Source organism: Netta rufina, assembly GCF_964035555.1.
Source record: "Netta rufina genome assembly, chromosome: 1".
Taxonomy (NCBI): Eukaryota; Metazoa; Chordata; class Aves; order Anseriformes; family Anatidae; genus Netta; species Netta rufina.
The window spans coordinates 62262670-62284831 of NC_140123.1; the positions used below are offsets into that span (position 1 = coordinate 62262670).

General features: G+C 35.2%; 1 protein-coding gene across 1 annotated transcript in view; it reads right to left on the minus strand.

The window, feature by feature from the left end:
* MYO16 (myosin XVI) overlaps positions 1-22162 on the minus strand; it is a 283087-nt gene that overhangs the window by 100098 nt on the left and 160827 nt on the right. Inside the window, exons 20-22 of the mRNA XM_084292547.1 lie at positions 13439-13511; positions 3740-3892; positions 2975-3175 (exon numbers count right to left, since the gene is read on the minus strand). Coding sequence (XP_084148673.1) covers positions 2975-3175; positions 3740-3892; positions 13439-13511 — 427 coding nt within the window. The remainder of the gene's footprint in view (positions 1-2974; positions 3176-3739; positions 3893-13438; positions 13512-22162) is intronic.

Genomic DNA, 22162 nt, shown 5'->3' on the forward strand with positions numbered 1-22162 from the left:
AGTTCAATGAATTATCAAAAATGCAAGTGTCTTTAAAGATCTTGCTCAGTCACTATTAAAGTAAGGGGAGTTAAGCAGTTGCACAGGAACTTTTCTGTTTTGGCAGGGAACATAAGCATTTTACTGCTATGCGGATGCAAAGAACAACCTTACAGTCTGGAATAATTCCTTGGCCAATGTAAACCAAAGGATCTCCATTGACTTCAAAAGAACGTGTGAATTTACATTACTTGGAGAGCCATCTATTTGTTCATACTTTTAGATCAAATGTCATTACTATTATTAGGAAAAGGCCAAGCCAAGAGTCTATGTAATAAAAAAAAATCTAAACAACTATGCAAGGATAAAGCACACATTAATTAAAAATGTACTCCTTACCACTCATGATTTAAGTTTCAGAACTGGGCACCTGAACCTTTGATCTGAATAAATGATCCTACTGAGTCCTTCAGAGAATAAAAGAAAATTTTTTCAACCTCAAGAAATTTGCTTATTGTTGTGATTGAGATTTTAATACAACTTCCTTGCTGCTGTTTCCGTATCAGTCTTCTAGTGTGTGGAAGCTTTTTAGAGGTATTCTGATAAATTTGGATAATCACAACAGAAATCCATTAAAAAACAAAACAAAACAAAACAAAAAAAAAACACACCTTACCTAAGAACAACATCAGATAACAGATTTATAAAGGAATTTAGACATCTGGAGCCCACTGTCAGCAATTAACTCAAACACTTTAAGTGCTAATAAATTTCAGAAAATCTTCACTATGCTGTTATCTAACCCCCACGTGCCCACATTTCTACAAAAAAAAAAAAAAAAAAAAAAAAAGTTCCAGTAGTAGAGGTATTCAAACCACTTCCCTTTGGTAATTAATTTGGGCGTAAGTAGAAGGCTTCATGATGAAAGAAGAGCCTCCAGTGAGTTATTCAGAGTATTTAGGTTAAGAATTTAAGCACTGTCCAAACACTCTTAATCCTTTCCATAATGACCACATTTCTAACATTGGGCAGGAACAAATTTGCCTGCGTCAGAATGCTGCCCAATACTTTCATCTACTTCATTTCTGATGTCAAATAAGAGCCACAAAATAGACCTTTCTCCATACATATTGCTGCAAAGGACCCTAATCTGGTCAAAGAAGCCTAAGCATGCAGAGCCTGTCTTCTCATTTGCTCTGGACAGTTCAGGAAACATAATGTTACCTTGAGATATGACAGAGACAGCAAGTCTTTTTTTGGCGACTTGGAGGCAAGTCTTGAACTTGACTCCTAGGTGTACCCACTGCCAATAGTTGACTGAGCATTCAATAGCATAAATCTGTTGCACCCAAAATATTCATCATAGCAGAAAGTGCTATTCAGTGGAGTACCTTTAGCAACAAGGATTAGAGCGCTATTTCTTTTGTTCCTACCCTAACAAGCTCAAAGAGCTCCCTTCTGAATGTATACTGATATTTTAGCAGCACACCAGATAAACTCTCTGCATTTGCTACAAGGACAATCACATGAAGAGAAGGTTGCTCTAACTACCTTTCACAGTAAAGAGCAGCAATGCTCTTATATTTGTGTTAGCATCGTAATATGCATTCTAATCAAAAGACTTATCATAGCTGCCCAGTTTCTTGCTCAATGACCTCATCTCTTCCATCTCTTGCTCAGGTAAAGAGAGAAGCATCTAGGTGTCACTTCTCTGGTTAAGTTGAAGCACCTGCAGTTTCTACATGGCTTCCACAGGAGATTCTGATGTGTTGAGGTACAAGTCACAAACCACTAAATCATGAAAAACCCAGGCTTTGCCTGATACCGGTCTTCCTGAGACCTCAGGTTTAAAGTCCCCTGTTATGTAAAGTCATCAACCAATAACAAGTACATTTATATTTATAAACAACACAGTGCATATGATCACAGTGCTGTCGTTCCTTGGCAAAGTAGCTAAACAGCTGCCAGGCACAAAGCTTTTATGGGATTTCATCAGTGGAGAGATAGCTCATGGGATCACTGCTTAAGACTTGGGAAGTGTGAAAAGACACAGAACAATTTGTTCAGATGCAAGGACTGATTCCTGCAACTTTCAGTCTATATTTCCACTTGATTTCGGTGGAAATTTTTGAAAAGAGAGAACTGAGAACCCCAGTTTATGTCCATACCTTCTATACACATACGCTTATTTCAAATACCTTACTTTGAACAGAGAAAAGTGGCAACATGTCACATTAATTACACAGAGGACAATCTGTCAGATTATAAAACAAACATATTTTTATCCATTTAAACACATAAGTATTTTGCTTGCTTTTAGCCGTGGTTCATTGTGGTATGAATGTGAAAATGAGGGAGTATTGCAAAGAAAAGGGTAAGAGGCCTATTTAACAAAACTGATCATGCTTTTCCTGTGAACATTGCAGAAGGGGAAATGCAAAACATTCATCCTGTTTTATGGCAAGATTTAAAGCCACAGCATGTTCTGAGATTAAAAAAAAAAAAAAAGTACAAACATATTTTATGTATGATTGCCAACTTGCCAGAAAAAATGTAGGGTTTTTTTTGGCCAGATTCATGCTGGTATCCATGGTATCTATATATGTGGCACAGGACCTACAAGGAACCTATCCTGTTCTGGAACAACTTCTGAAAGCTAAGTGACAGCCAACTAAAATGACATTAAACATTTATGCTGAGATATCTGAATCACCCCTCTTCTTCATAAACAGCTTACAGAAAATACAATTTAGGATACAGAATTATGTAGACTGAATCCTGCCACAAAAGTCCTGATTAACATTTACCTATTCATAACTTTTCCAAAAAAAACACCACAGGGTACACACCAGCAATTCTATACATATATTGCATTGAGATACTAAGCTGTCATCTCAAAATTCATCATTGGAATGTGAATTGTTATTTGTAACCAGAATTTAGACACGCCACGCAGAATTTGTATTAACTGTGTGTTATCATTCAAACAACTTACCCTCCCAGCATAATGCATAATGGTGAAGGTTGCACCCTGATCCTTTGGTGCAAGGTTGCCATTCCCATCTTTTGTGGAAGAATAAACTGTATTTGTGTCTGATGTATCCAGGTAGGACTGAATGCGTTTAGAAAGACTCTGTTCCATTGACCAGTTAGATTGGCTTTCTTCATCTAGCATTGACAAAAAACCTGATGGTTTCTGAAATAAAAAATAGATGTTTTGGTTTTATGTAATTTCAGTTGTTCCTTGCGAAGTAATACAGCTGGTAATTTAATAAAGATAAACATATCACTTACTACAGAAAGAAAAGGAAAAAAACAGTATAAATGTTCTTTAAGTCTCAATGTCTATGCATATCAGATAATTCAAAACTGATCATTATTGCTGATCTTCTAGGAAACCGATTCCTTCTTAGAAGTTTTACTCCAAAAACTTGCTCCAGGCATAAAAGATACTGCCAAGTTTACAACAGAGATTGGTTGGTACTACAGCTGCAGTCAGGACATAACATGATACACAAATGCTACACATGAATCAGTATGGACAATGTCTTTCTGTTACATTTTCTTCAATCCTAGATCATTACAAATCTGTTAGCCCTCAAACTGCAAGAGCAGACAACCCTCTCCATGGTTTCCTTAGTCCCATAACCTTCTCTTTAGATTAAAAAAAAACAGGAAATGTAAACAAAACTTCATATTAGTCTAACACACAGAGTACGTGATGTAAATATACATGATGTAAAGTGGATCTGAAAACTACCTGAAAGAAAAAATCCAAGGCTGCTGTATGGTTTCCAGGAGAACATACTGTTTCCATGGTAACTCCCTCTTGTACACATTCTGCTTGCTCTTGTAGGAAAAGTACTTCATTGATATACTGGTGTATCTTCTCATTGGTCATATTGACACACAGCTATTGCAAAACAAAGAAAAAAATAGTATTAGAAGTTTACTGGATAACTCATCAGTATAGGGTTTACTGCACATCTAATATTGAATTTGATGAAATGTCAATTCACAACATGTTCTCTCTCTCTCGACCACATATTAGGGACCCTTGGGAAATTTACATTTTAATAGCTATTAGTATTAAATTGGGAATAAACAGTTTTCTGTCTGCATAATTGTGAATTCTACATAAGAATTATCAAATACCAGCATTATCAAACAGTGCAAATTTACTCTAATTCCATTGACTAAAGTGGTGTAACTCTAAATATATGTTGTACACTCAATATTCTTCTGCAGTTTATATTCAGGATGACTACACAGATGCAATGTGCTTAAAAAAAAACCAAAAACAAACAAACAAACAAAAAAAAAAACCTGCATGTTTGGTTAATATCCTGATTTTGTAGTTAGTTTAGTATTAACAAATACGTTCAAATTCTGCTTCCACTTATACAATCACTGATGTCTAAAACAGTTTCTGAAAAACTCACTGTGTTTTGCCCAAATATATCATATAAAACAACTAGGAATATTTTACTAAATGCCCCTCTCCATTTTATTGATATTCTAAAGGAAAGTTGGCAAGAAAATGGTCTTCCATAGAAAAGTTCAAAGTCTGCAGAGATAAATAATATAAAAACCTCTCAAATATTTTCTTTGATTGCCTTTTAAGACTTGTAGTGCCACTTTTGTAAAATAAATAGTTTAATAGGAATCTGGTTTTCAATTAAAAACAGGTGAGGGTTGTATCAGCTTATTCCTGGACCTTTCGTATTTTATTCAAAGTTCACAATCTTCGAAGAAAGTAAACATTTAATAACTTTGCTGAATAAATCTTGAACTGTTTTATTTACATTAAAATGGTAATTTTAGTGAGATATTCTAAAATCTCTTCCAATGCTATACTATCACTAAGAAATTAAGAAAACAGAAACTCTTAGAGGGTTGGAAGAACCCTTTATATGAGGAATCATGCAAGGAATAACTGGACAAAGTCTCTTTTCACATTAAACTAGTCACATATTTGTTTTGGCGATAAACTCTATCTTCCATGAATAAAGTGTATAAAAGCAATTCCACCAGCAAGTCATATTAAAAAATATGAGATATTTAGATCAACCATAAAAGTACATGGTTTAACATTCAGGTAACGGAAACGAACCCAAGTAATGTGTAATAGCTGCCTGAATTTTCCATTAACACCTCACGCTAGTATAGTCAACTTGCACTTGCTCTTCAATGAAGTAGGCTAGTGTGAATAACAGCAAGAAATAAAACAAAAACCAGATTTTATAACCAAATGTCTGTTACTAATTGTCCTTACCAATGTATGAAAGTGCAGACAAAATGGAGGCTCAAATACTACCAGTATTTTTTAAAAGAGGGATGTATAAAAATTCAGTTATCTCGTTTTGTTAAAACTGAAAATATAAAATTCACTTATACTATTTAATTTTTTTATTGAAAGTGATTTTTAACTTTAATGCAGGCAAATTTAACTTTGAGGCATGCTTTGCTGAACATTTTCCAAACTCAAATTCTAATTCCAAAATCTTTTCAGAAGCTCCTTAACATTATTTTGGAAGGCAGACATAACATTGCACACTTATACTACACAGGATATGTAAAGCCTCAACTTGACACATGCTTTTTTTTTTTGCTATACACATGCTATATTTGAAAATTTTACTTTTTATCATTTGCAGTTATCCTAAAACACATAAAAACAATTGACGTGCAGCAAAATTATTAAACTAAACAAATTCAGCTGGAGAGTAAGAATGTCTTAGTCAAATCTTAAAAAGATCTGATAAATAATATTGGTTTCAACTGCCAGTAGTGAAAGGTGTATTATTTTGTTAAACATTCACACATAACACGTTGGGCTGGTAAAACAAAAAAAATATTCTAAGTTTTACAGATTGGTATATTATAGCGTACATTGATGTGCTGTTTGGTAACAAGCAATGCTGTCATTCAGATAAGCAGGCTGGTCATAATGACAATAATATGCTGCAAACCAGACTAGAAAGCAAGCTCGAGTTATTATACAAACTGCAAGCTGCTTTGAAGCTGCTCTGTCTAGCACTGGTTGTGAGCAGCAGCTCTGCAGAATGAGCATTGGAAGACCAGCTGAAAAGGGCTGCTGAAAAGCAAGACGCTCTGATTGCATCTTTCTCCATTTCAATGTTTTATACAACCTGCTGAGAAAAGGTGATAAACAGAATGTTTGAAATTAAATGCTTGACACAGGTTGCTGCAATAATTAAAACAAAATGTAGAAATCTGATGAAAATGAACTAAGCTACTTTTGCTAACCCATCTTCTTTTGCTCTGTTATATGAAGTTTATATAAACAATGATGTTTTCTGTCCAAGGGTGATATATAATTATGAAAAGTTCAGAAAAACACATGCATTTAATTTCACCCATGCAAATGAGATGGAAATGTAGTAGTAATTAAAGAAAACACAATTTTTAAACAAAAAATAAATGTTGTGGGAATACCTCTTAGCATTGTATATGTGCTTTTCTTTGCAGAGTTACTCAACATAACCCATAGTGCTTCTTGTCATTAAACATGGTTAAACTATTTGTCACAAGCCTCTTACTGGCTTCACTGTATGTCTCTTCTGTACGAAATCTTCCTTTCCACCTATCTTCCTTTCTAATCCTAACTCACTACCATGTCTAGGTGAAAATAAAAATACAATTTACATGTCAGTCTTCATTAAAAAGTACTCCTAGAATATCACTACAATACAGTGAAAAAAGGCCAAGTTAAAGTATTTAAACAAACTGAACTTGAAGGAGCATCCAAACTGTAGTATTCAGAAAAAATATGTATAGTGCCATTTAGTAAAACAAATAGGTATTCATCACATTATACAGTATTAGTTTGACCTCTCTTTCTTTACTGTATTTGACCAGTTAGTAATATTAAGTATATTCAAAATTCAAATTTAGGTAGGAGACCAAAACTGTACTGTATCCCAAAGACAGAAAACCACCTATCACTAATGAAAATTTCCTGTTTCCTTGCTCCTCAGTGTATAGAAAACACTATTTGAAAAAGCATAGCAAAAAAAAGGGGGAGATTTGTGAAAAGAAAACTTGGTGACTATTAGACAGTGAGGTTGAGATGGATGTGATCACCCTCTGCAAAACTCATTTACTTCCTTAGGTCATGGAGAAGCATTGAGTAAAGTTTACACCTTTCAAATCAATCTATCAGGGCAAATGTTATAGGCCAAGATGAAGGAGCTACAATGCCAAGTTTAATTTGTAAGGATATGCTCTATCTTTTCTCAAAAACACAATTCTGAGATAATAGAAGGCAAAATAATCTTCTATTTACTGAGTCTGGATTCCAAAAATGTTTTTAAACCTAAGGTAGGTAATCACTCAATCCTCAGAATTATCTTGATGACTGTTCCCCTTTGCATCTGCTACCCTGGTGAAAATAAATAAATAAATAAATAAATAAGTAAAAAGATCATCTCTTTTCCCTTTTAGTATTGTGTGTGACAGTTACTAGACTCCCACATCTTTTATGTAGAGTACCAATCAGAATATTTTTAATGCATTAATAACAACACTATAAACCATTACATTTCTTCCTTTGCCTTTTAGGGGCAATGGGATTTAATATAGACTTCCTGTTTTCTGTGTAGCTTCAACACAAATTCAAACGTAGTCCTTCTGCCTCTCTGTCAGAAAAATTTTATTTCACTGGGAATTCATGTTGTCCTGGGGTCAGTTGCTATTATATGTTCCTCAAACAAATTAAAACAGAACAGAATGCTATGCTGAAATTCTGTTGTGGGTAGCTGTCACCTGGAAATCCAACAAGGAAGGGTCTACAAAGCCCTTTCATAAAGGATACGATTTCAATGCAAAGTGGAGTATCCATCCACTTGACTATGAACACATCAGAATATTAAACAAACAAGGAAACAAACATAGTAGCAGGTTTTTCCTTGAAGGAATTTGGAATTAGAGATATTGAAATAGTTCCAAGTGACTTTTTCACTCTTACTGCTGGCCAGCAATACTGTAGGATATAAAGGGGTGGGTGCTGCTGTGAAAAAGAAGATACCGGTTAATAAAAGTCCTTGCGCAGCATCTCACCAATCACAAAATGAATCTGGCCGGGAATCTAAATTTTAGATTTTATTTTCAGCCACAAAGCATTTACTTAAAGGATTAAAGAAAAAAAAAAAAAAAAAAAGTATTTTAATGTCAGGTACGTGGTGAGCATTTTGATGTAGCCAGCTTTAAAACTGAGTAACACCGGCTTTTCAGTGGCATGCTTGAATCTGCTGCACAGATAACAGCATCCTGCACAAATGAAAAAAATATGTGCAGAATGAAAAATAAAAAAAAAAGACAAAGAGACTCACAGGGAACAAGGGTACACCATGACAAAAGCTATACAGAGTGAAAGGCTCTCAGGAACTGGGTAGAGGAACAGATTATAGCACAGGTTTGTCAGACCCCTTGGGAGCACTGATTTTCAGGACCCTACTCAGCCTCCCCTGGGACCTCTACCCACACTTTGTCCATGGGCCCAGTTCCTGTCCCAGAGACACCACAGCAGTGTCAGTTTCCAGACCCATCTCCCACTGCTCCTTATGGCACCCCAGCCCTGGCTTGCTGCTTGCTGCATCAGGGTTGGCGACAGGTCCCGTTACCAGCCCTGACTGCCCACCATGTTCAGACCCCAACTGATGGTGCCCATCAGGGCGGGCATGGCCGGCTCCCTGGTACCAAGGGGGCAGCTGTCTCCTGCTGCTCCCTGACAGGGATATTAAAATCCTGTGCATGAGGGCTAACTGGACCACAGTCCCATTCATCTATGCTCAACACAAGCAAATCCAATTTTTTCTGCATAAAATCAAACATTGGAATGCCCTTTGGACTGCCTGAATGCAGACACTTGTGTATGTGACCTCCCATCTGCTATCACTGAGACCGTAATGACTGTAGAAAAGTTAATTTATGTAACTTTTATCTATTCATGCACATCTATCTACATAACAGGCAACATGACCTTACATTTAGATAGCTAGAAACAGGCTCATGGCTGAGGGAAAATAATCAATTAACAAAAAACGTTATGGCTCTTTTAGCTGGGGAAGGTGACATGACGAAATCAAAGGAGGTCTCAGCAGAGTTAACTAAAGAAATAACCCACTGAGAAATTAAGATTTACAGCACCTAATAATAAATGTAAGCTAAAATTCCTGTGAACATAGCTGGGTTGTACAAGCTCTTTCACTTTACTGTAGTGACTTGGAACTGAACTGAAGCCCTGAGTGGAGCAGGCAATTCTGTGTGCTCTTGGAGCCAGCTGACTCCTATGGCAAGAGAAGTGCAGCACCATGCTGCTACAGGAGCCATGCTTCTCCCAGCACTCTGCTGCATCACACAGGTAATGCTGCACACACTTTAATGGGTATTGAGTAGAATGGGAGTCAACAGACATTTAACTATTTCAGTAACCTTCAGTCCTAACTCAGATAAATTGGTTGTATTTCCTATTAAAAAAAAAAAAAAAAAAAGTTATGATTTATACTTTCTTTGCAAAGCTTAAGAGGACTACAGAGGCAAAATACCATGCAAGAGCTAAATACATTATTTACCACGAGTTAAATACTTTTTCATTTTACCCCTTGACAGATATCAGAGAGGAAAATCTCTACTAGAGTCTGTTTTGATGAGCTGGGGGTTGGCCTCTTCTCACAGATAACTAGCGATAGGACTAGAGGGAATGGCCTCAAGTTGCACCAGGTTGGATCAGGTTGGAAATTAGGAGAAATTTATTCTCAGAAAGAGTGGTTAGGAATTGGAATGGGTTGCCCAGGGAGGTGGCAGAGTCACCATAACATTGGTGGTAGGTGGATGGTTGGACCAGATGATCTCAGAGTTCTTTTCCAACCTTAATGATTCAATGATTCTATGATCAGGCTTGCCATTTCATTATGAAAATTCATCAGGCTGGTCAAGCATGAACTCCCTCTGATAATCCATGCTGACTTCTGCTGATAATTTTCTTCTCCTTCATGTACCTGGAAATGGTTTTCAGGATTAGCTGCTCCATCACATTTCCTGGGATTAAGGTGAAGCTGACTAGCCTATAGTTCCTTCTTGCCCTTGTTGAAGATAGGAGTGACATTTGCTTTCCTCCAATCTTTAGGCACTTCTTCCTGTCACCATGACTGATCACAGTCTATCAAATGTGGCCTCACAAGGACTTCTGCCAGTTCCAGCACTTCTTGGTGCATCCCATCATGGTACATGGACTTATATACGTCCAGTTTGCTTCCAATCTCCATATGCTTCCTTTTTGTGTTTGAGTTTGACCAAGAGATCCTGCCCAAACCACATTCCAGTGTGGTTGTATATAAAGCTGTTCTGGAACAGCAGTTATACAGCTGCTCTAGGAAAATGCTGTTCCCAAGCTAATGATCATTGCTAAGAAGTGACTGTAAATTGTAATTGGGGTGAGCTGAAAGTGTAGTCATTTATCATAGCTCAGCTGATGACCAGTAACTCACCGAGTCCTGGTAATTCAAAAGCTTTCAGCTTTCATTGAGCAACAACTCCCTCAGAATACAGCTTCTAAAAATATTGTGCTCTGTTTTTAAATCTGTGTTGTAAGAGTTTCATACCAGAAAGCCCAGCTCTGCTCACTATCATTTATTCTATAAACTCATTCACTAACATTGTTTCAAAAATAATCACATACTATTTTTGCTACCATGTTTTAAATATAATATATTACAGATACATGTTCCTACACAATGAAGGCTTACTAATGCATGCCAAGTGCAAGCAAAACTTAACACTTAAATAATACTACTTTTAACTTCTAATACCTTCTTTTTTATAATCACCTATAAAACTTTTCTCCTTGTAAGCCATCAGCCACACTTTTTTGCCTGCAGAAGTTACCAGATTCTTGTTGTAGACATAGTTAACCTTACTTTTCTAGCTCTTTCACACCTTGTCCTGTGCATTGTTCATAAACTGTTACCAGTCCAATTCTTTGTTTAACGTTCCAACACACTCACTGGAGTGATCTTGTTGTTCTACTTGGTTTATTCATCTCTCTCTTCCTGAAATGTCTACAAACAGTCTATTTAAACATATTGCTTAAATTGACATATGACTTAGTACCATATTGTTCTCTTAAATATTATATTAAAATGTCTACCAATTAACCCAATTTGAAGTACCAGCAAGATTCACACATCTGCTTGGAATGTCCCAAGATTTCATAAGTCAGGGGATTTTAAGCGTTCATGAAAATAATTCTGGTTGTTTTTTTTGTTGCTGTTGTTTTCTTTTCAAGAAAGCAGGCAAACAGATATCACAAAGAATTCCTTCTCTTATACTATGTTGAAACCAAAGGTTAATTTCCACCAAATTACTTTTGCTATGCCATTTTAAAATATATTAATCAAAATCTAATAAAAAAGTATTTTCTGTGTCTCCTCCACTGTTCAGCTGCTAGGCCCATTTAATGTTAACGTTCTGCAATCACGGGCCTTGACACTGGGCATGTTTGCAGACATGATGCAATACTTTGCATGAGGACCCTATCTAGGCTAACACACCTGTTTATCAACAGGGTTAACGAGCCCAGGCAGGATACTGAGCTAGGTTAGACTGATACACAGCTCAGGCTCCTGAGTGCAGGCTGTTTGGGGTATGTCTGCACAATTGCATCGTGTGGAGATACAAACTGCTTCTGTTTGCTCATACTGCAACCTATTGCTTCAGGAATCTGATGTGTTAACCACATGACAGAGTCTTCATAAAAATGAACTCTGTAATTCCCTCACCACTGTTCTGTCTTTTAAGGAATGCAATTGACTAGTTTCTGATGTAATGACTCACAGTGTTACTCAATATTACTCAACAAAACCCACTCAGTCCAAGGAGAAGGACAGTCTATGTCTTCTGAAATGTATTTATAAAAAATAAAATAAAAAATCAAACTTGACCTTGAAAGTACCTTGCTTGCTATGCAGAAATCGTAAAATAAACTACTTTTACAAGTTTTTCTGTTTGTATCTCCTCAAGCATCTTATGTAGTCACTTAGCAGAAAATGGCTTACTCTAGAAAGTGGAATTCATGGTATTTTATCAGATGTCTGTTACAGAACTTATATATGTTTCATAAGAAAAAAAAAAGCAGAACAGAGCCAAAGGGAAAAAAAAAAAAGGCCCAAGGCACACTCCTCTCCTTTGAGATTCTTTTAAAAGCACAGAATACGTTTTATGGGATTTATTTTTTTTTTGCATGTTTTTGGTCCATCAAAATGTTTCCTATTTTTCACTTGATATTTTCACCTAAAGAAGATATTCGCACAGAGTAAATGACTCTGAACATTGGCATGCATCTGTAGGATTCAATCCAACAAAGCTTTCAAGCTAGGCAAAACTGTAACAGCAAAAACAGTTTTGCAAGAGCAGAACTGGAAATATGTGTTATTGTATTCTTATATGCTATTTTGAAGGCAGAGGTTTTATGCTTTTGGACTTTTGGAAATTGTGTAGACAAGTAAACATTCCACACAATGAACTGAAGCAGCACTATGACTTCTATCTCACTAGAAAAAGAAAGTTGAGCCATAAAACAATGGATTAACTGAGATGAATGGGCAAATTCTGATTTCAAACAATAGTAAGTCCTTTGTTGCCTTTGTTGTCCTCTTCCTAATGCTTTAATTTTCTTCTGCTGCATAAGAGAATGAATGAACAACTGAACAATAACTTACTTACACATCTTCAGCGTGTTGTATAGAGTTGCTACTGCTTTTGGAATATGCACTTCTCAAGAACTTTGGTGTTATGAGACTAGTGTCAAAGGCGGGCAAACAGTTCTATCACTTTCAAGAAATGTTTGATATTTAAATGGATTTTCAAACATTAATTGAGATGAAGTTTAATTTATTTTTCATGGATGTAATTCAACTTTAAAAAAGTCTCCTGTTGAAGAGTCACACAGAGGTGAACCATTATCCACTTAGCATAATGGAGCATTTTCTTTTTTTTTTTTTTTTTTTTTTTTTAATTCTCTGTAAAGCATCTGAAGACCTTTTGATCTTTCTCCCAATCCTGTCTATTGTCATCCCATTCACTGACCTAGCTGAAGTATCACTTCCACAAGCATGAAAACAGACAACACTAAGTACTTTCCTCAGGTTTTCTTTCAAGGCTGATACTACCCCTCTTCCAAATCATTATGATACGTGTTTACCAGATTCTTTTAAAATGATTAATAGCACTAGAAAGCCTGGATTTTAATTCAGACCCATACAGGAAGACTAAGAAAAATATTTTAAAAGCAAGTTTTCTTCTCCTTGACATTTTTATTCTGATCAAAACACTTCTTTTGGCTAAAAAAAAAAAAAAAAAAAAAAACACAAAAACAAAACAAAACACATTTACAGATGAATGACAGTTATAATAAATTCAGCAAAACAAAGCTGCTTACCTGTTCAAAAGTATTCTTTTGAAATTCTTCAAATCCAAAAATATCCAGTATTCCAATTTCAAATATCTGGTCACTGGAAAAAAAACAAACAGACAAACAAACAAACAAAAACCATACAGATAATAAGAATTCAAGAAAGATGATAATATATCTGTTGTTTCTGACAATAGTACTTCTGCTCTAGGATGAAAACAGCCTTCATTTCAAAAACATGGTATGAAACACTCATGCAGACTATATATACAACATAACAACCAAAATTCGACCTACCAATCTACAAGCATAAATAAAAAAACGAGGTTTCAGATTGTTTTAGGACAATTAAAAAAAATGCTTTTTTTAAAATTCAGATTCTAAAGATGCAGATATCTATTCATTCAGATGAAGAATAGCCACTGCGGGAGTTTCAAAGTTGCCTGGTTGCACTCAGTCACCCCTTTCAGCTTCTATTTCCCCAACAGTCAGAACTGCTCCTACTAAATGCATATCAAGGGAAACCCTTTAAGCCAACGTCCTCACTGCCAGCATCAAGCAGAGGTTATGAGCTCAGGCTGCACAAGAGGTTACATCTCCCAGGAGAAAGAACAGTCAAGATTTTGGCATGAAGAAGACAGATGTTTCTTTTTTGTACATATAAAAAAATGCTTGTTGGCTGTGCATCTGATTTGTCATACACCACCGTATGTATTTAGGGAAGGGCTTTTACTTAGGGCTTGTGGAAAGATAGGTAGGTCCTTTGGAAAATCCTAGGTAGTCACCTAGGATTTGAACAGGAAAAATTGGAAAAGGACGGAGGTGTTATTACTCTGTACTTACTTGGGACTAAGCCATTGTCATCCAGATCTGGAGAAGAACCTAAGGTCATTAACAGGGATTAAAATTGATGTTTTGGGATAGTCTATTGCTTGCTTTGGAAGGATTTGAGAAAATTATATGAAAGGGCTGGGCTTGCTGAAGCTGAGCTTTTTCTTCATGTTCTTCACATTACCATTAGAGAGAGAAAATGAAAAGAGGCCATTAAAAAGTTTCAGTTTGCCTATATGAATGCATTGCGACTTTCTTCAGTGTGAAATGATCTGCTAGCAGGATGAACGACCTTCCACTATAGACTTCCACTTCCACTTCCAATAGATCTCTTGGAGCAGGAAAAAATAGCAAAGGAAAAATCTTTCGGTTTCATGAGAAAGGATATGGACACTTTCTAAAGCATATGAGTTTTCCTTTCTCGTTTCCAACATAAAATGTATGAGGTTGCATGCATACAAGTAATATTGCAGCCTCCTGCTTCTGAGATCTAGTTTTCCTTCCATATTTTTGCTTCCTGTTTCACACTTCTTCTCTGCCTAAATCTATGTGCATACCAAGATATAAAGGTAAAGGGAAAAAAAAAAAAAAGTGATTCACTGTCAAAGTACTTCAGTACAGTTCTATTATAGTCAATAAAACATTACCATTCAATTAGGCAAAGATCCAGCCCTGAAAACAAATCCTATATAACAAACAAAATAGTAAAATAATAATAATAAAAAATGACTACTATAAAACAGACTAGAAAAAAACAGTCCTCAGAGACTAATAGAGCCTTCTTCAGAAATGATATCCATGAAGTTTGTCTTCATTTCTAAGGCATACTAGTTCAACGCACTACTGATCGTCACGAGACTGGCTATATGCATAAATGTCAGACATTGGACGTTGCATAATAAATCTTGTCTAGAATGACTTTGTTGGGCAGAAGAGGTTATCATGAGGTTGATTAGCCTCCAAGGGAATTTCTACAACACGAAGCATAAAAATATATCACTACCTCCTTCTCTGCGTGTGATTTAAATTGTGTTTAAAAATGTAAGCCTCATTCTCAAGTGTTACTGATTAGGGATGGATGTGCATTCCTTGTCATAATGTGTTTTCAACAAGACTGGTCCATTTTTATAAAGAATTAAACATTTTAAAAATAAAGTACCTCTGAATAACATTCAAAAGCCAGAATTATTATGTTGTTTGAATAAGTTCTAGAAAAAAAAAAAAAAAAAAAGGAGTTTGGAATTTCAAGATACTTGATAGGTTTTCATTTTTACTTTAGTATTTTGTTATTAGCTATTGCCTTCCTCATAAGAAAGTGTAACAGGAACTGCTAGGCAATACAACACTGAAATATCGCGTATTTCACAATTATTAAGATCTACATAATGCTGATGCAACAGCTTACCCCTTCTATGTCTAATTCAATGAATGGATTTGAGGCTTGGTTGCTTACATCCCAGCTGAGAGCCATGATTGTTATTTAGTCAAATTAGTCTCTCTTTCTCAAGAAATACGTAAACATTTGCATAAAGAAAAGTGAAAAACAAACTGACCTATGGAAATATTATAAATTAGGCAAAACAAGAACCTAGTGCTCTAGTTTCTAGAACTCCCAGGAAAAGCCTTAGCAGCCAGCCTATTGACTACTTCATGTAATATTCTTTATCAAAACAGTGAGATTTCCATGAAATATTTTGATTTTCATGGAGATGTACTTTTTTTTTTTTTTTTTTGTTAAACAGGAAAATATGTCAGCCCAGTATTTTGATGAACTTCACCTGATAATCTTCGCCTTGTATTATTAGAAGATGCACACACTACATGAAAAGAGCTGAAGGTTTTACATAATTAATATCTTGCCTACAGGGCAAATATAATGAACAAGGCTCTGTATCCCTAGAATAGTGATAATTTATTATTGTATTGTGGGTTTATATGCAAAATTTCACTGAGAATGACAGTAATTTTCTGTACTAAGTATTGCCCAGTTTTGCAAATTAAATAGCAACAGACAGGGCAACATCAAATTAAATGTTTTATTTGTAATTACATATAAAGATTGGCTTTATTTTATTTTTCTCTGTTCTATACTACATTTATCCTTAGAGGGAGGGTCCATATATAGTTTCTTGGGTAGCTGTCAATCATATTAATTCCAGTAAAATTACTTTTCTTAAATTAATCATAGCAGAGATCCCCAAGGCAGAATAAAGCATGAATGATCCTATGTTTACAAATGAAAGGGCATGTTGCCCATGTCCAAAAGAACAAATATTAGAAAATAGCACTTTTTGTTCTACATTATTCCTTTATTTTACTGTACTTTTTTACTGGTTTATAAACATCATTTACACTTTTCAACATTATTTCTCATACATTCAATATTTAATATGTATAAATTAAATAGCTATCATAAGATACAGGGGACTGAGATTTCAATTACATTATGTAATATTATGTGTTTATTTGGAAAGTAAGAGAAGATTATGCATTTGTATTCTGTATGGAAATGAGATTCAATTATAAAGTAGTACTTTCTTTTTGTGTAGTATTTATTAATGTATTGGTAATATGACCAATTTTTTTTTCAGGTTTCACAGTACTTTTTTAGCATAAAAATTAGGAAAACAGTAGTTTGCCAATATTTAAAGAAAGTTTCCATCTCTGACACCACTACATAGCTGTGAATACTTAAAACACACAATGGACCTTAACTACATCTGATTTGATTTTTGTTATTTTACAAAACAGCCTTTCAACCAATAATATTTTACAATGTCTCTGGTTTTTCCTTTTTCTTCAGAATGATTCCCTCTGCATATATGTTCCTCACAGACTAGAAACACCTTTTGATCTTGTACACTTAGAAGTTGCATTGTAAAGAAACTGCATAAAAATTCTTGGCAATTCTTAAAAACAATACACATATACCAGACATCCTGTCTGATGATCTACTGTCTTGGCAGGTATCTTGCCATTCATCAAGAGATACTTTTAACCCGTTTGCCATTTCTGGTAGAGGTGAACAGAATTCCCTTTACAATACTTCTGACCCATCATTTCAGACAAGCCTACAGGATGTTATTTGATCACTCTTTTTTCATCCCAGATGGTTTTCAGCTCTGAAATCCATAAGGTTCATTCCCATTTTTATTTTTCATAATGTGCCTACGCAAAGCAGTGAAGTGAATCTGTTGAGGCAGTCTGATCTAACATGTCTTTTCATCTGCCCCAGATATAATGTTTCTTGCTCTTCTTCCAACTTAGGCTACTAACGAGGAAGGAAACTAGTTCACTTATGTCTGATCTGGATAAACCAGATGCAATAGTGATTAATGACTGAATATTTCTAGGGTGAGATACATAACCAAGCCTTCAGCTGAGAGCTGCCACACTCAGAATCCTACTTAGACCCCCTCAGTGTTCCCAGGAGGACAGATTACACCTGCTGTCATAAATACAGCACCTGAAGGGTGCTCATCAGACATGGGCTGATGTACAGTTGTAAATGTTCTTCATCTCAAAAAGTTACTCAAACAAAACAATTTCTGAGACTTTTGAGAGCAACTTTTCTGAGATTTTTGTTTAAATTCTGATCTTTTTTTTTTTTTTTTTTTTTTTTTCAGAGACTTGGTGACCTTTCCACATCTCCCAGTTATTTTACTCAACACAGAATCACAGAATTTTCTAGGTTGGAAGAGACCTCAAAACACCTGCCATTTTTCTTTTAACGTTACTCTAACCAAGTGTGAGAGGTACAGATAGGCAGTGGTTGGACACAGTAAAAGGGAATACTGACTCTGCATCTAACAGACATTTCCTTTAGTAACTTGACAAGTATGGTAGAAAAGAAGAAATGCTTTTGCTAATAGACTCAAGATCTATAGCCCTCTCATCACTAGCACATACACTTCTCTACATACACTTTTACCTTTAAAGCAAAATCTGCTTTAAGACATGGTGCTGTCTTGCTTAATAAAACTCTGGAAATGATCCGGACTGAAGCAGATCTCAAAATATGATATTACACAGAATATTGTATGATCTCAAAGTAATATTACACACAATTTTGCATTAGATGTTTCGTATTGTTTGTATGTTTTAAAGTTTCCCCTATGTTCACATATAGACAGTTCTCATTATGTTGTGGGCTCATATTCTGAATAGGAACTGCCCCTCTTCCTCCTGCATTCTCTGCATGCTTTTATGGGGTTCAATAATAGATGAATAAAAGTTTTAGTGTATGCTCAGATTTTTATTTTTTTTTAAGTTGGGCAGACTTCTGTTTCAGAAATATCTCACCCATGATCATAGTATAAATCAGATGAAGTGTATTAAAAATTCAGTGAATGAGACTTGGGAGATCTTTCCTTTGCCCACATAAATGTTGCACTGCTACTCTCTGGCAATACTTGAACTGCACTGGGAATAAGATTACACGGCCAGAACACACAAGCTTTCAGAAAATACAGATATAGGAATATTCTATATGCTATATTTGAAAAAGGAAAGTCCTATGGCTGACCTACAGACAGAGCACCTAGCTGAACACTAGCATCATTTACTTACCTATAACACAGCATGTATATTGGCATTAGCCCCATCTTCAGGGCACATAACAGAGAGACTCTTTGCTAACTAGGTAAAACAAAGTGCCTTCTTCTTAATAGCAGACAGGGAAGACAATATCTAGATTTTCTAAAGCAAAGACATCTAATTAGCTTGGTTTTCATAAGAAAATAGAAAGTATATATATTTCAAAAGAGTTCACAGGCATCCTTAAAACTCCATGAATGCAAAGTCCTGTTAAAGAATAAGTCAAGCATTCTTAACACACCATCTCATGATATTGATTTACTAATATTTGGACCATCAGATCCAAATTCCCTAAAGTGCAATTAAATACATTGAAATGCCACATTTAGGCAATCCTGACAGCTCTAGTCTCTTTTAGCTAAAAACAGAAAATCAGCATATACATTTGAATGGAAGAAAAACAGAAGTCAACTTTTAACAGTTAACAGTCTTGGGAAAAAGATCACATAGACGACTTTTAAAATGATAAAATAATTGGACTACAAAGTCATTGTATGAATGAGTGAACGTAAGTAGTAATCATTAGAAAAAAACAATGATAAACACCTGTGAGAAATTTTCATAGCTTTCCTGTAATTCCATTCTAACTTCCAATTACAAAAAACAGTTTCTCCCCAGTGGATTTCTTTGAAAAAAATATCAAGTAAGATGAATAAAGTAATCAATTTCAAAGTACTTTGCAACCAGTACAAACTAGCATCAATGGCTATAAGTTAGTTCCATCTTGACTTCTTATGAAGGCAAACAACATTTCTGAAGGTGTATTATTTCACTTTACATTGTCATTAAAAACCCTTAGTACGTATTTATTGAATGGTATTATAAAGTAGTGCATTTGTTGGATTAGGGCAACAATTTTATTCTCTATACTTTCTATCTCTAGGGCATGGTCTTTGCAGCTTTTCATGAAATCATCTCCCCTTCCCTTAGATCTAATGGCAATCATCACATTTACTTTGCCTGAAACCAGCCACAAGCTGTTTCATGGTAAATATAAATCAATATTAATGAAAAAATCCTAGTAGCTTCACCTTAAAGTTAAAAACAAGTAACTAATTTCCTCAAAAATGTCAAGGTCAGAAGTTTCTTAGAGTTACCAAGCCAATAAATCTAATTTTATTGTTTCATAAATTCTCATGGAAGTAGAGTTAAGCTACCTCACAACAAAACAAGAGAACTAAGCTAGAAACCTTATTGCAGATTTGTGATGAGGGTTTCATCCTGTCCAGGAAGTAGTAAATGTGCAACTCTCTAGCCAGGAAATAAAGCATGGCCTGAAATCTGTCAGCCTTATTTAGCCATGATAGTTGAGATCTTTGGTGGATTTTTAAGTACAGGTTTATTAAAAGCACACCAAACTGGAGATAAAAACTGTTAATTGCTGGATTTGCTCAAACGTATATGAAATAAATCCAAACCACAAATCACAGATCCAGGCAATGACTTGCATTAATCCAAATTGCATCTTAACCTGTGCTATGCCTTGATTTACTATGACAGGTAAATCAATATGATTAGTCTGGACAAAAAGAAGGCTGGAGATGGAGGGAGGTGTTTTCCTATCTCAAGCTGGCAAATGCAACTGAGGTTGAAATATCAATGAGGGACAATTAACTTCATTTTTACTTAAAATAAGCTATTTGTCTTCAAGTTTGGAAAGGGACCTTAGGCTGAATTTGGCCTGCTAAAATGTAATGTCTTGTCAGCACTGCCAATATATCTTTAGCTTATTAGTTCCCATTAGCCAAGCTCAACAAAGAATTCCACTTTTTCAAGTATATGTATAATAAAAAACTATTGCAAATTCTTTGTTCCTGACAACATCAAACAGCTGTTGCATTTTAGCTAGGACTTACAACATCACATAGCCTACAAGTTACCAGACGGGTGAAAATAATTTCACAAAGAAATATTTCCACAGGTCACCTCAGGCACATATGATTGTAATAAGAGGAGAATACAAGGTAAACAATTGACAAACTGACTTGACTTTCAATATTTTAAGATCCTGTGATATCTAGAAGTCACATTACTGAACAACAGAGATACACAACACCCTACTTTGAAAAAGTGTGAGATGTGGAATGTCAAAATAGCACAATTTCACATTTAAAAAAATTTCAAATATTTTTCAGAGATTTTTAATATGCTGATTCTAATTTTTTTTTCCTCAACAATCACTACAAATGAGCTCACTGTACCTGAGCTGTATTGTTGTTTGAGACAGACAAGTGCTGAGCTAAGCCTATTTTCTATAAGGTACAGGAATGAATGGGGAAGAATTGAACATGACCAATGCCACTGTCCTTCCTTATAAACACAGTATTTCAAATTAACACATGGATTGGAAAGTAGCTTTAGCTTGATTGTCCAGGTGCCTGCAATTCTAAGGGGCTGTACAGTCAGAAACAGCAAATAAAAACACTCAGGATTACTGGAAAACCTTTCCTTTGCCTCCAGTGGGAAGGTAGGCATTGTGGTGTTTCATACAACTAGGGAAAGCTTTCTTTTTGTGCAAAACACTCTGAGGTTCTCAGGTACGGTAGCCTTTTCTTTTAGTCAAGATTAAAGAAGAGAAATGTGATTTAGTACTAATTGGTCTACAAATATGACAAGAATAAAATAATAAAAAATAATAACTGCAAAGTCTTCGAACTTAACAACTCTAGAAGATTACACCTGATAAATATTTATCCCTTGAAGCCAAGCCAGATACAGTTTAAGGAAAAATTATTTATTCCTTTTTGGAAGTCCCACATCTGTCTTCTGTGGATTTCCATTTATCATTAATGCCAAGACATCTTGTACCTGATGTTCATAAGAAAGTCCACCTGCACATATGAGATGCTAAATCTTGGTTAAGTCACATACATGCATATGCTCATCTAATTAGGTCTCCTGTCTTAGTTTGCTACTTTGATTATACTGAGATTTCTTTTTATTTTTCTTTCCTGTTTCTTGACTGTGATGCATATTTGACAGTGATGCAGGCTAATTAGCATTCTTTTTTTTTTCTACAAAACCACATTGGATAGCAACTTGTATTCAATAGTAAGTGAAGTTTAAACATTCATTTTAATGCCTTTGAACAAAATTCTGTTTTTAATAACCAGTGCTAAGGTCGAAATTTGGGGGGCAAAACTAGCATATTCTGCACAAACTAAACATCAAGCAGATTTTTGCTTTTTGAAAGGCTTACTTCATTCTGTATTGTCAACTTTTAAAAGACTACTAACTCTAACCACCAATGCAGATAACTGTATTTATATATATTGGCTGAATTATCATATTCAGCCATGTGAACAAGTAAACAAACAAACTTGT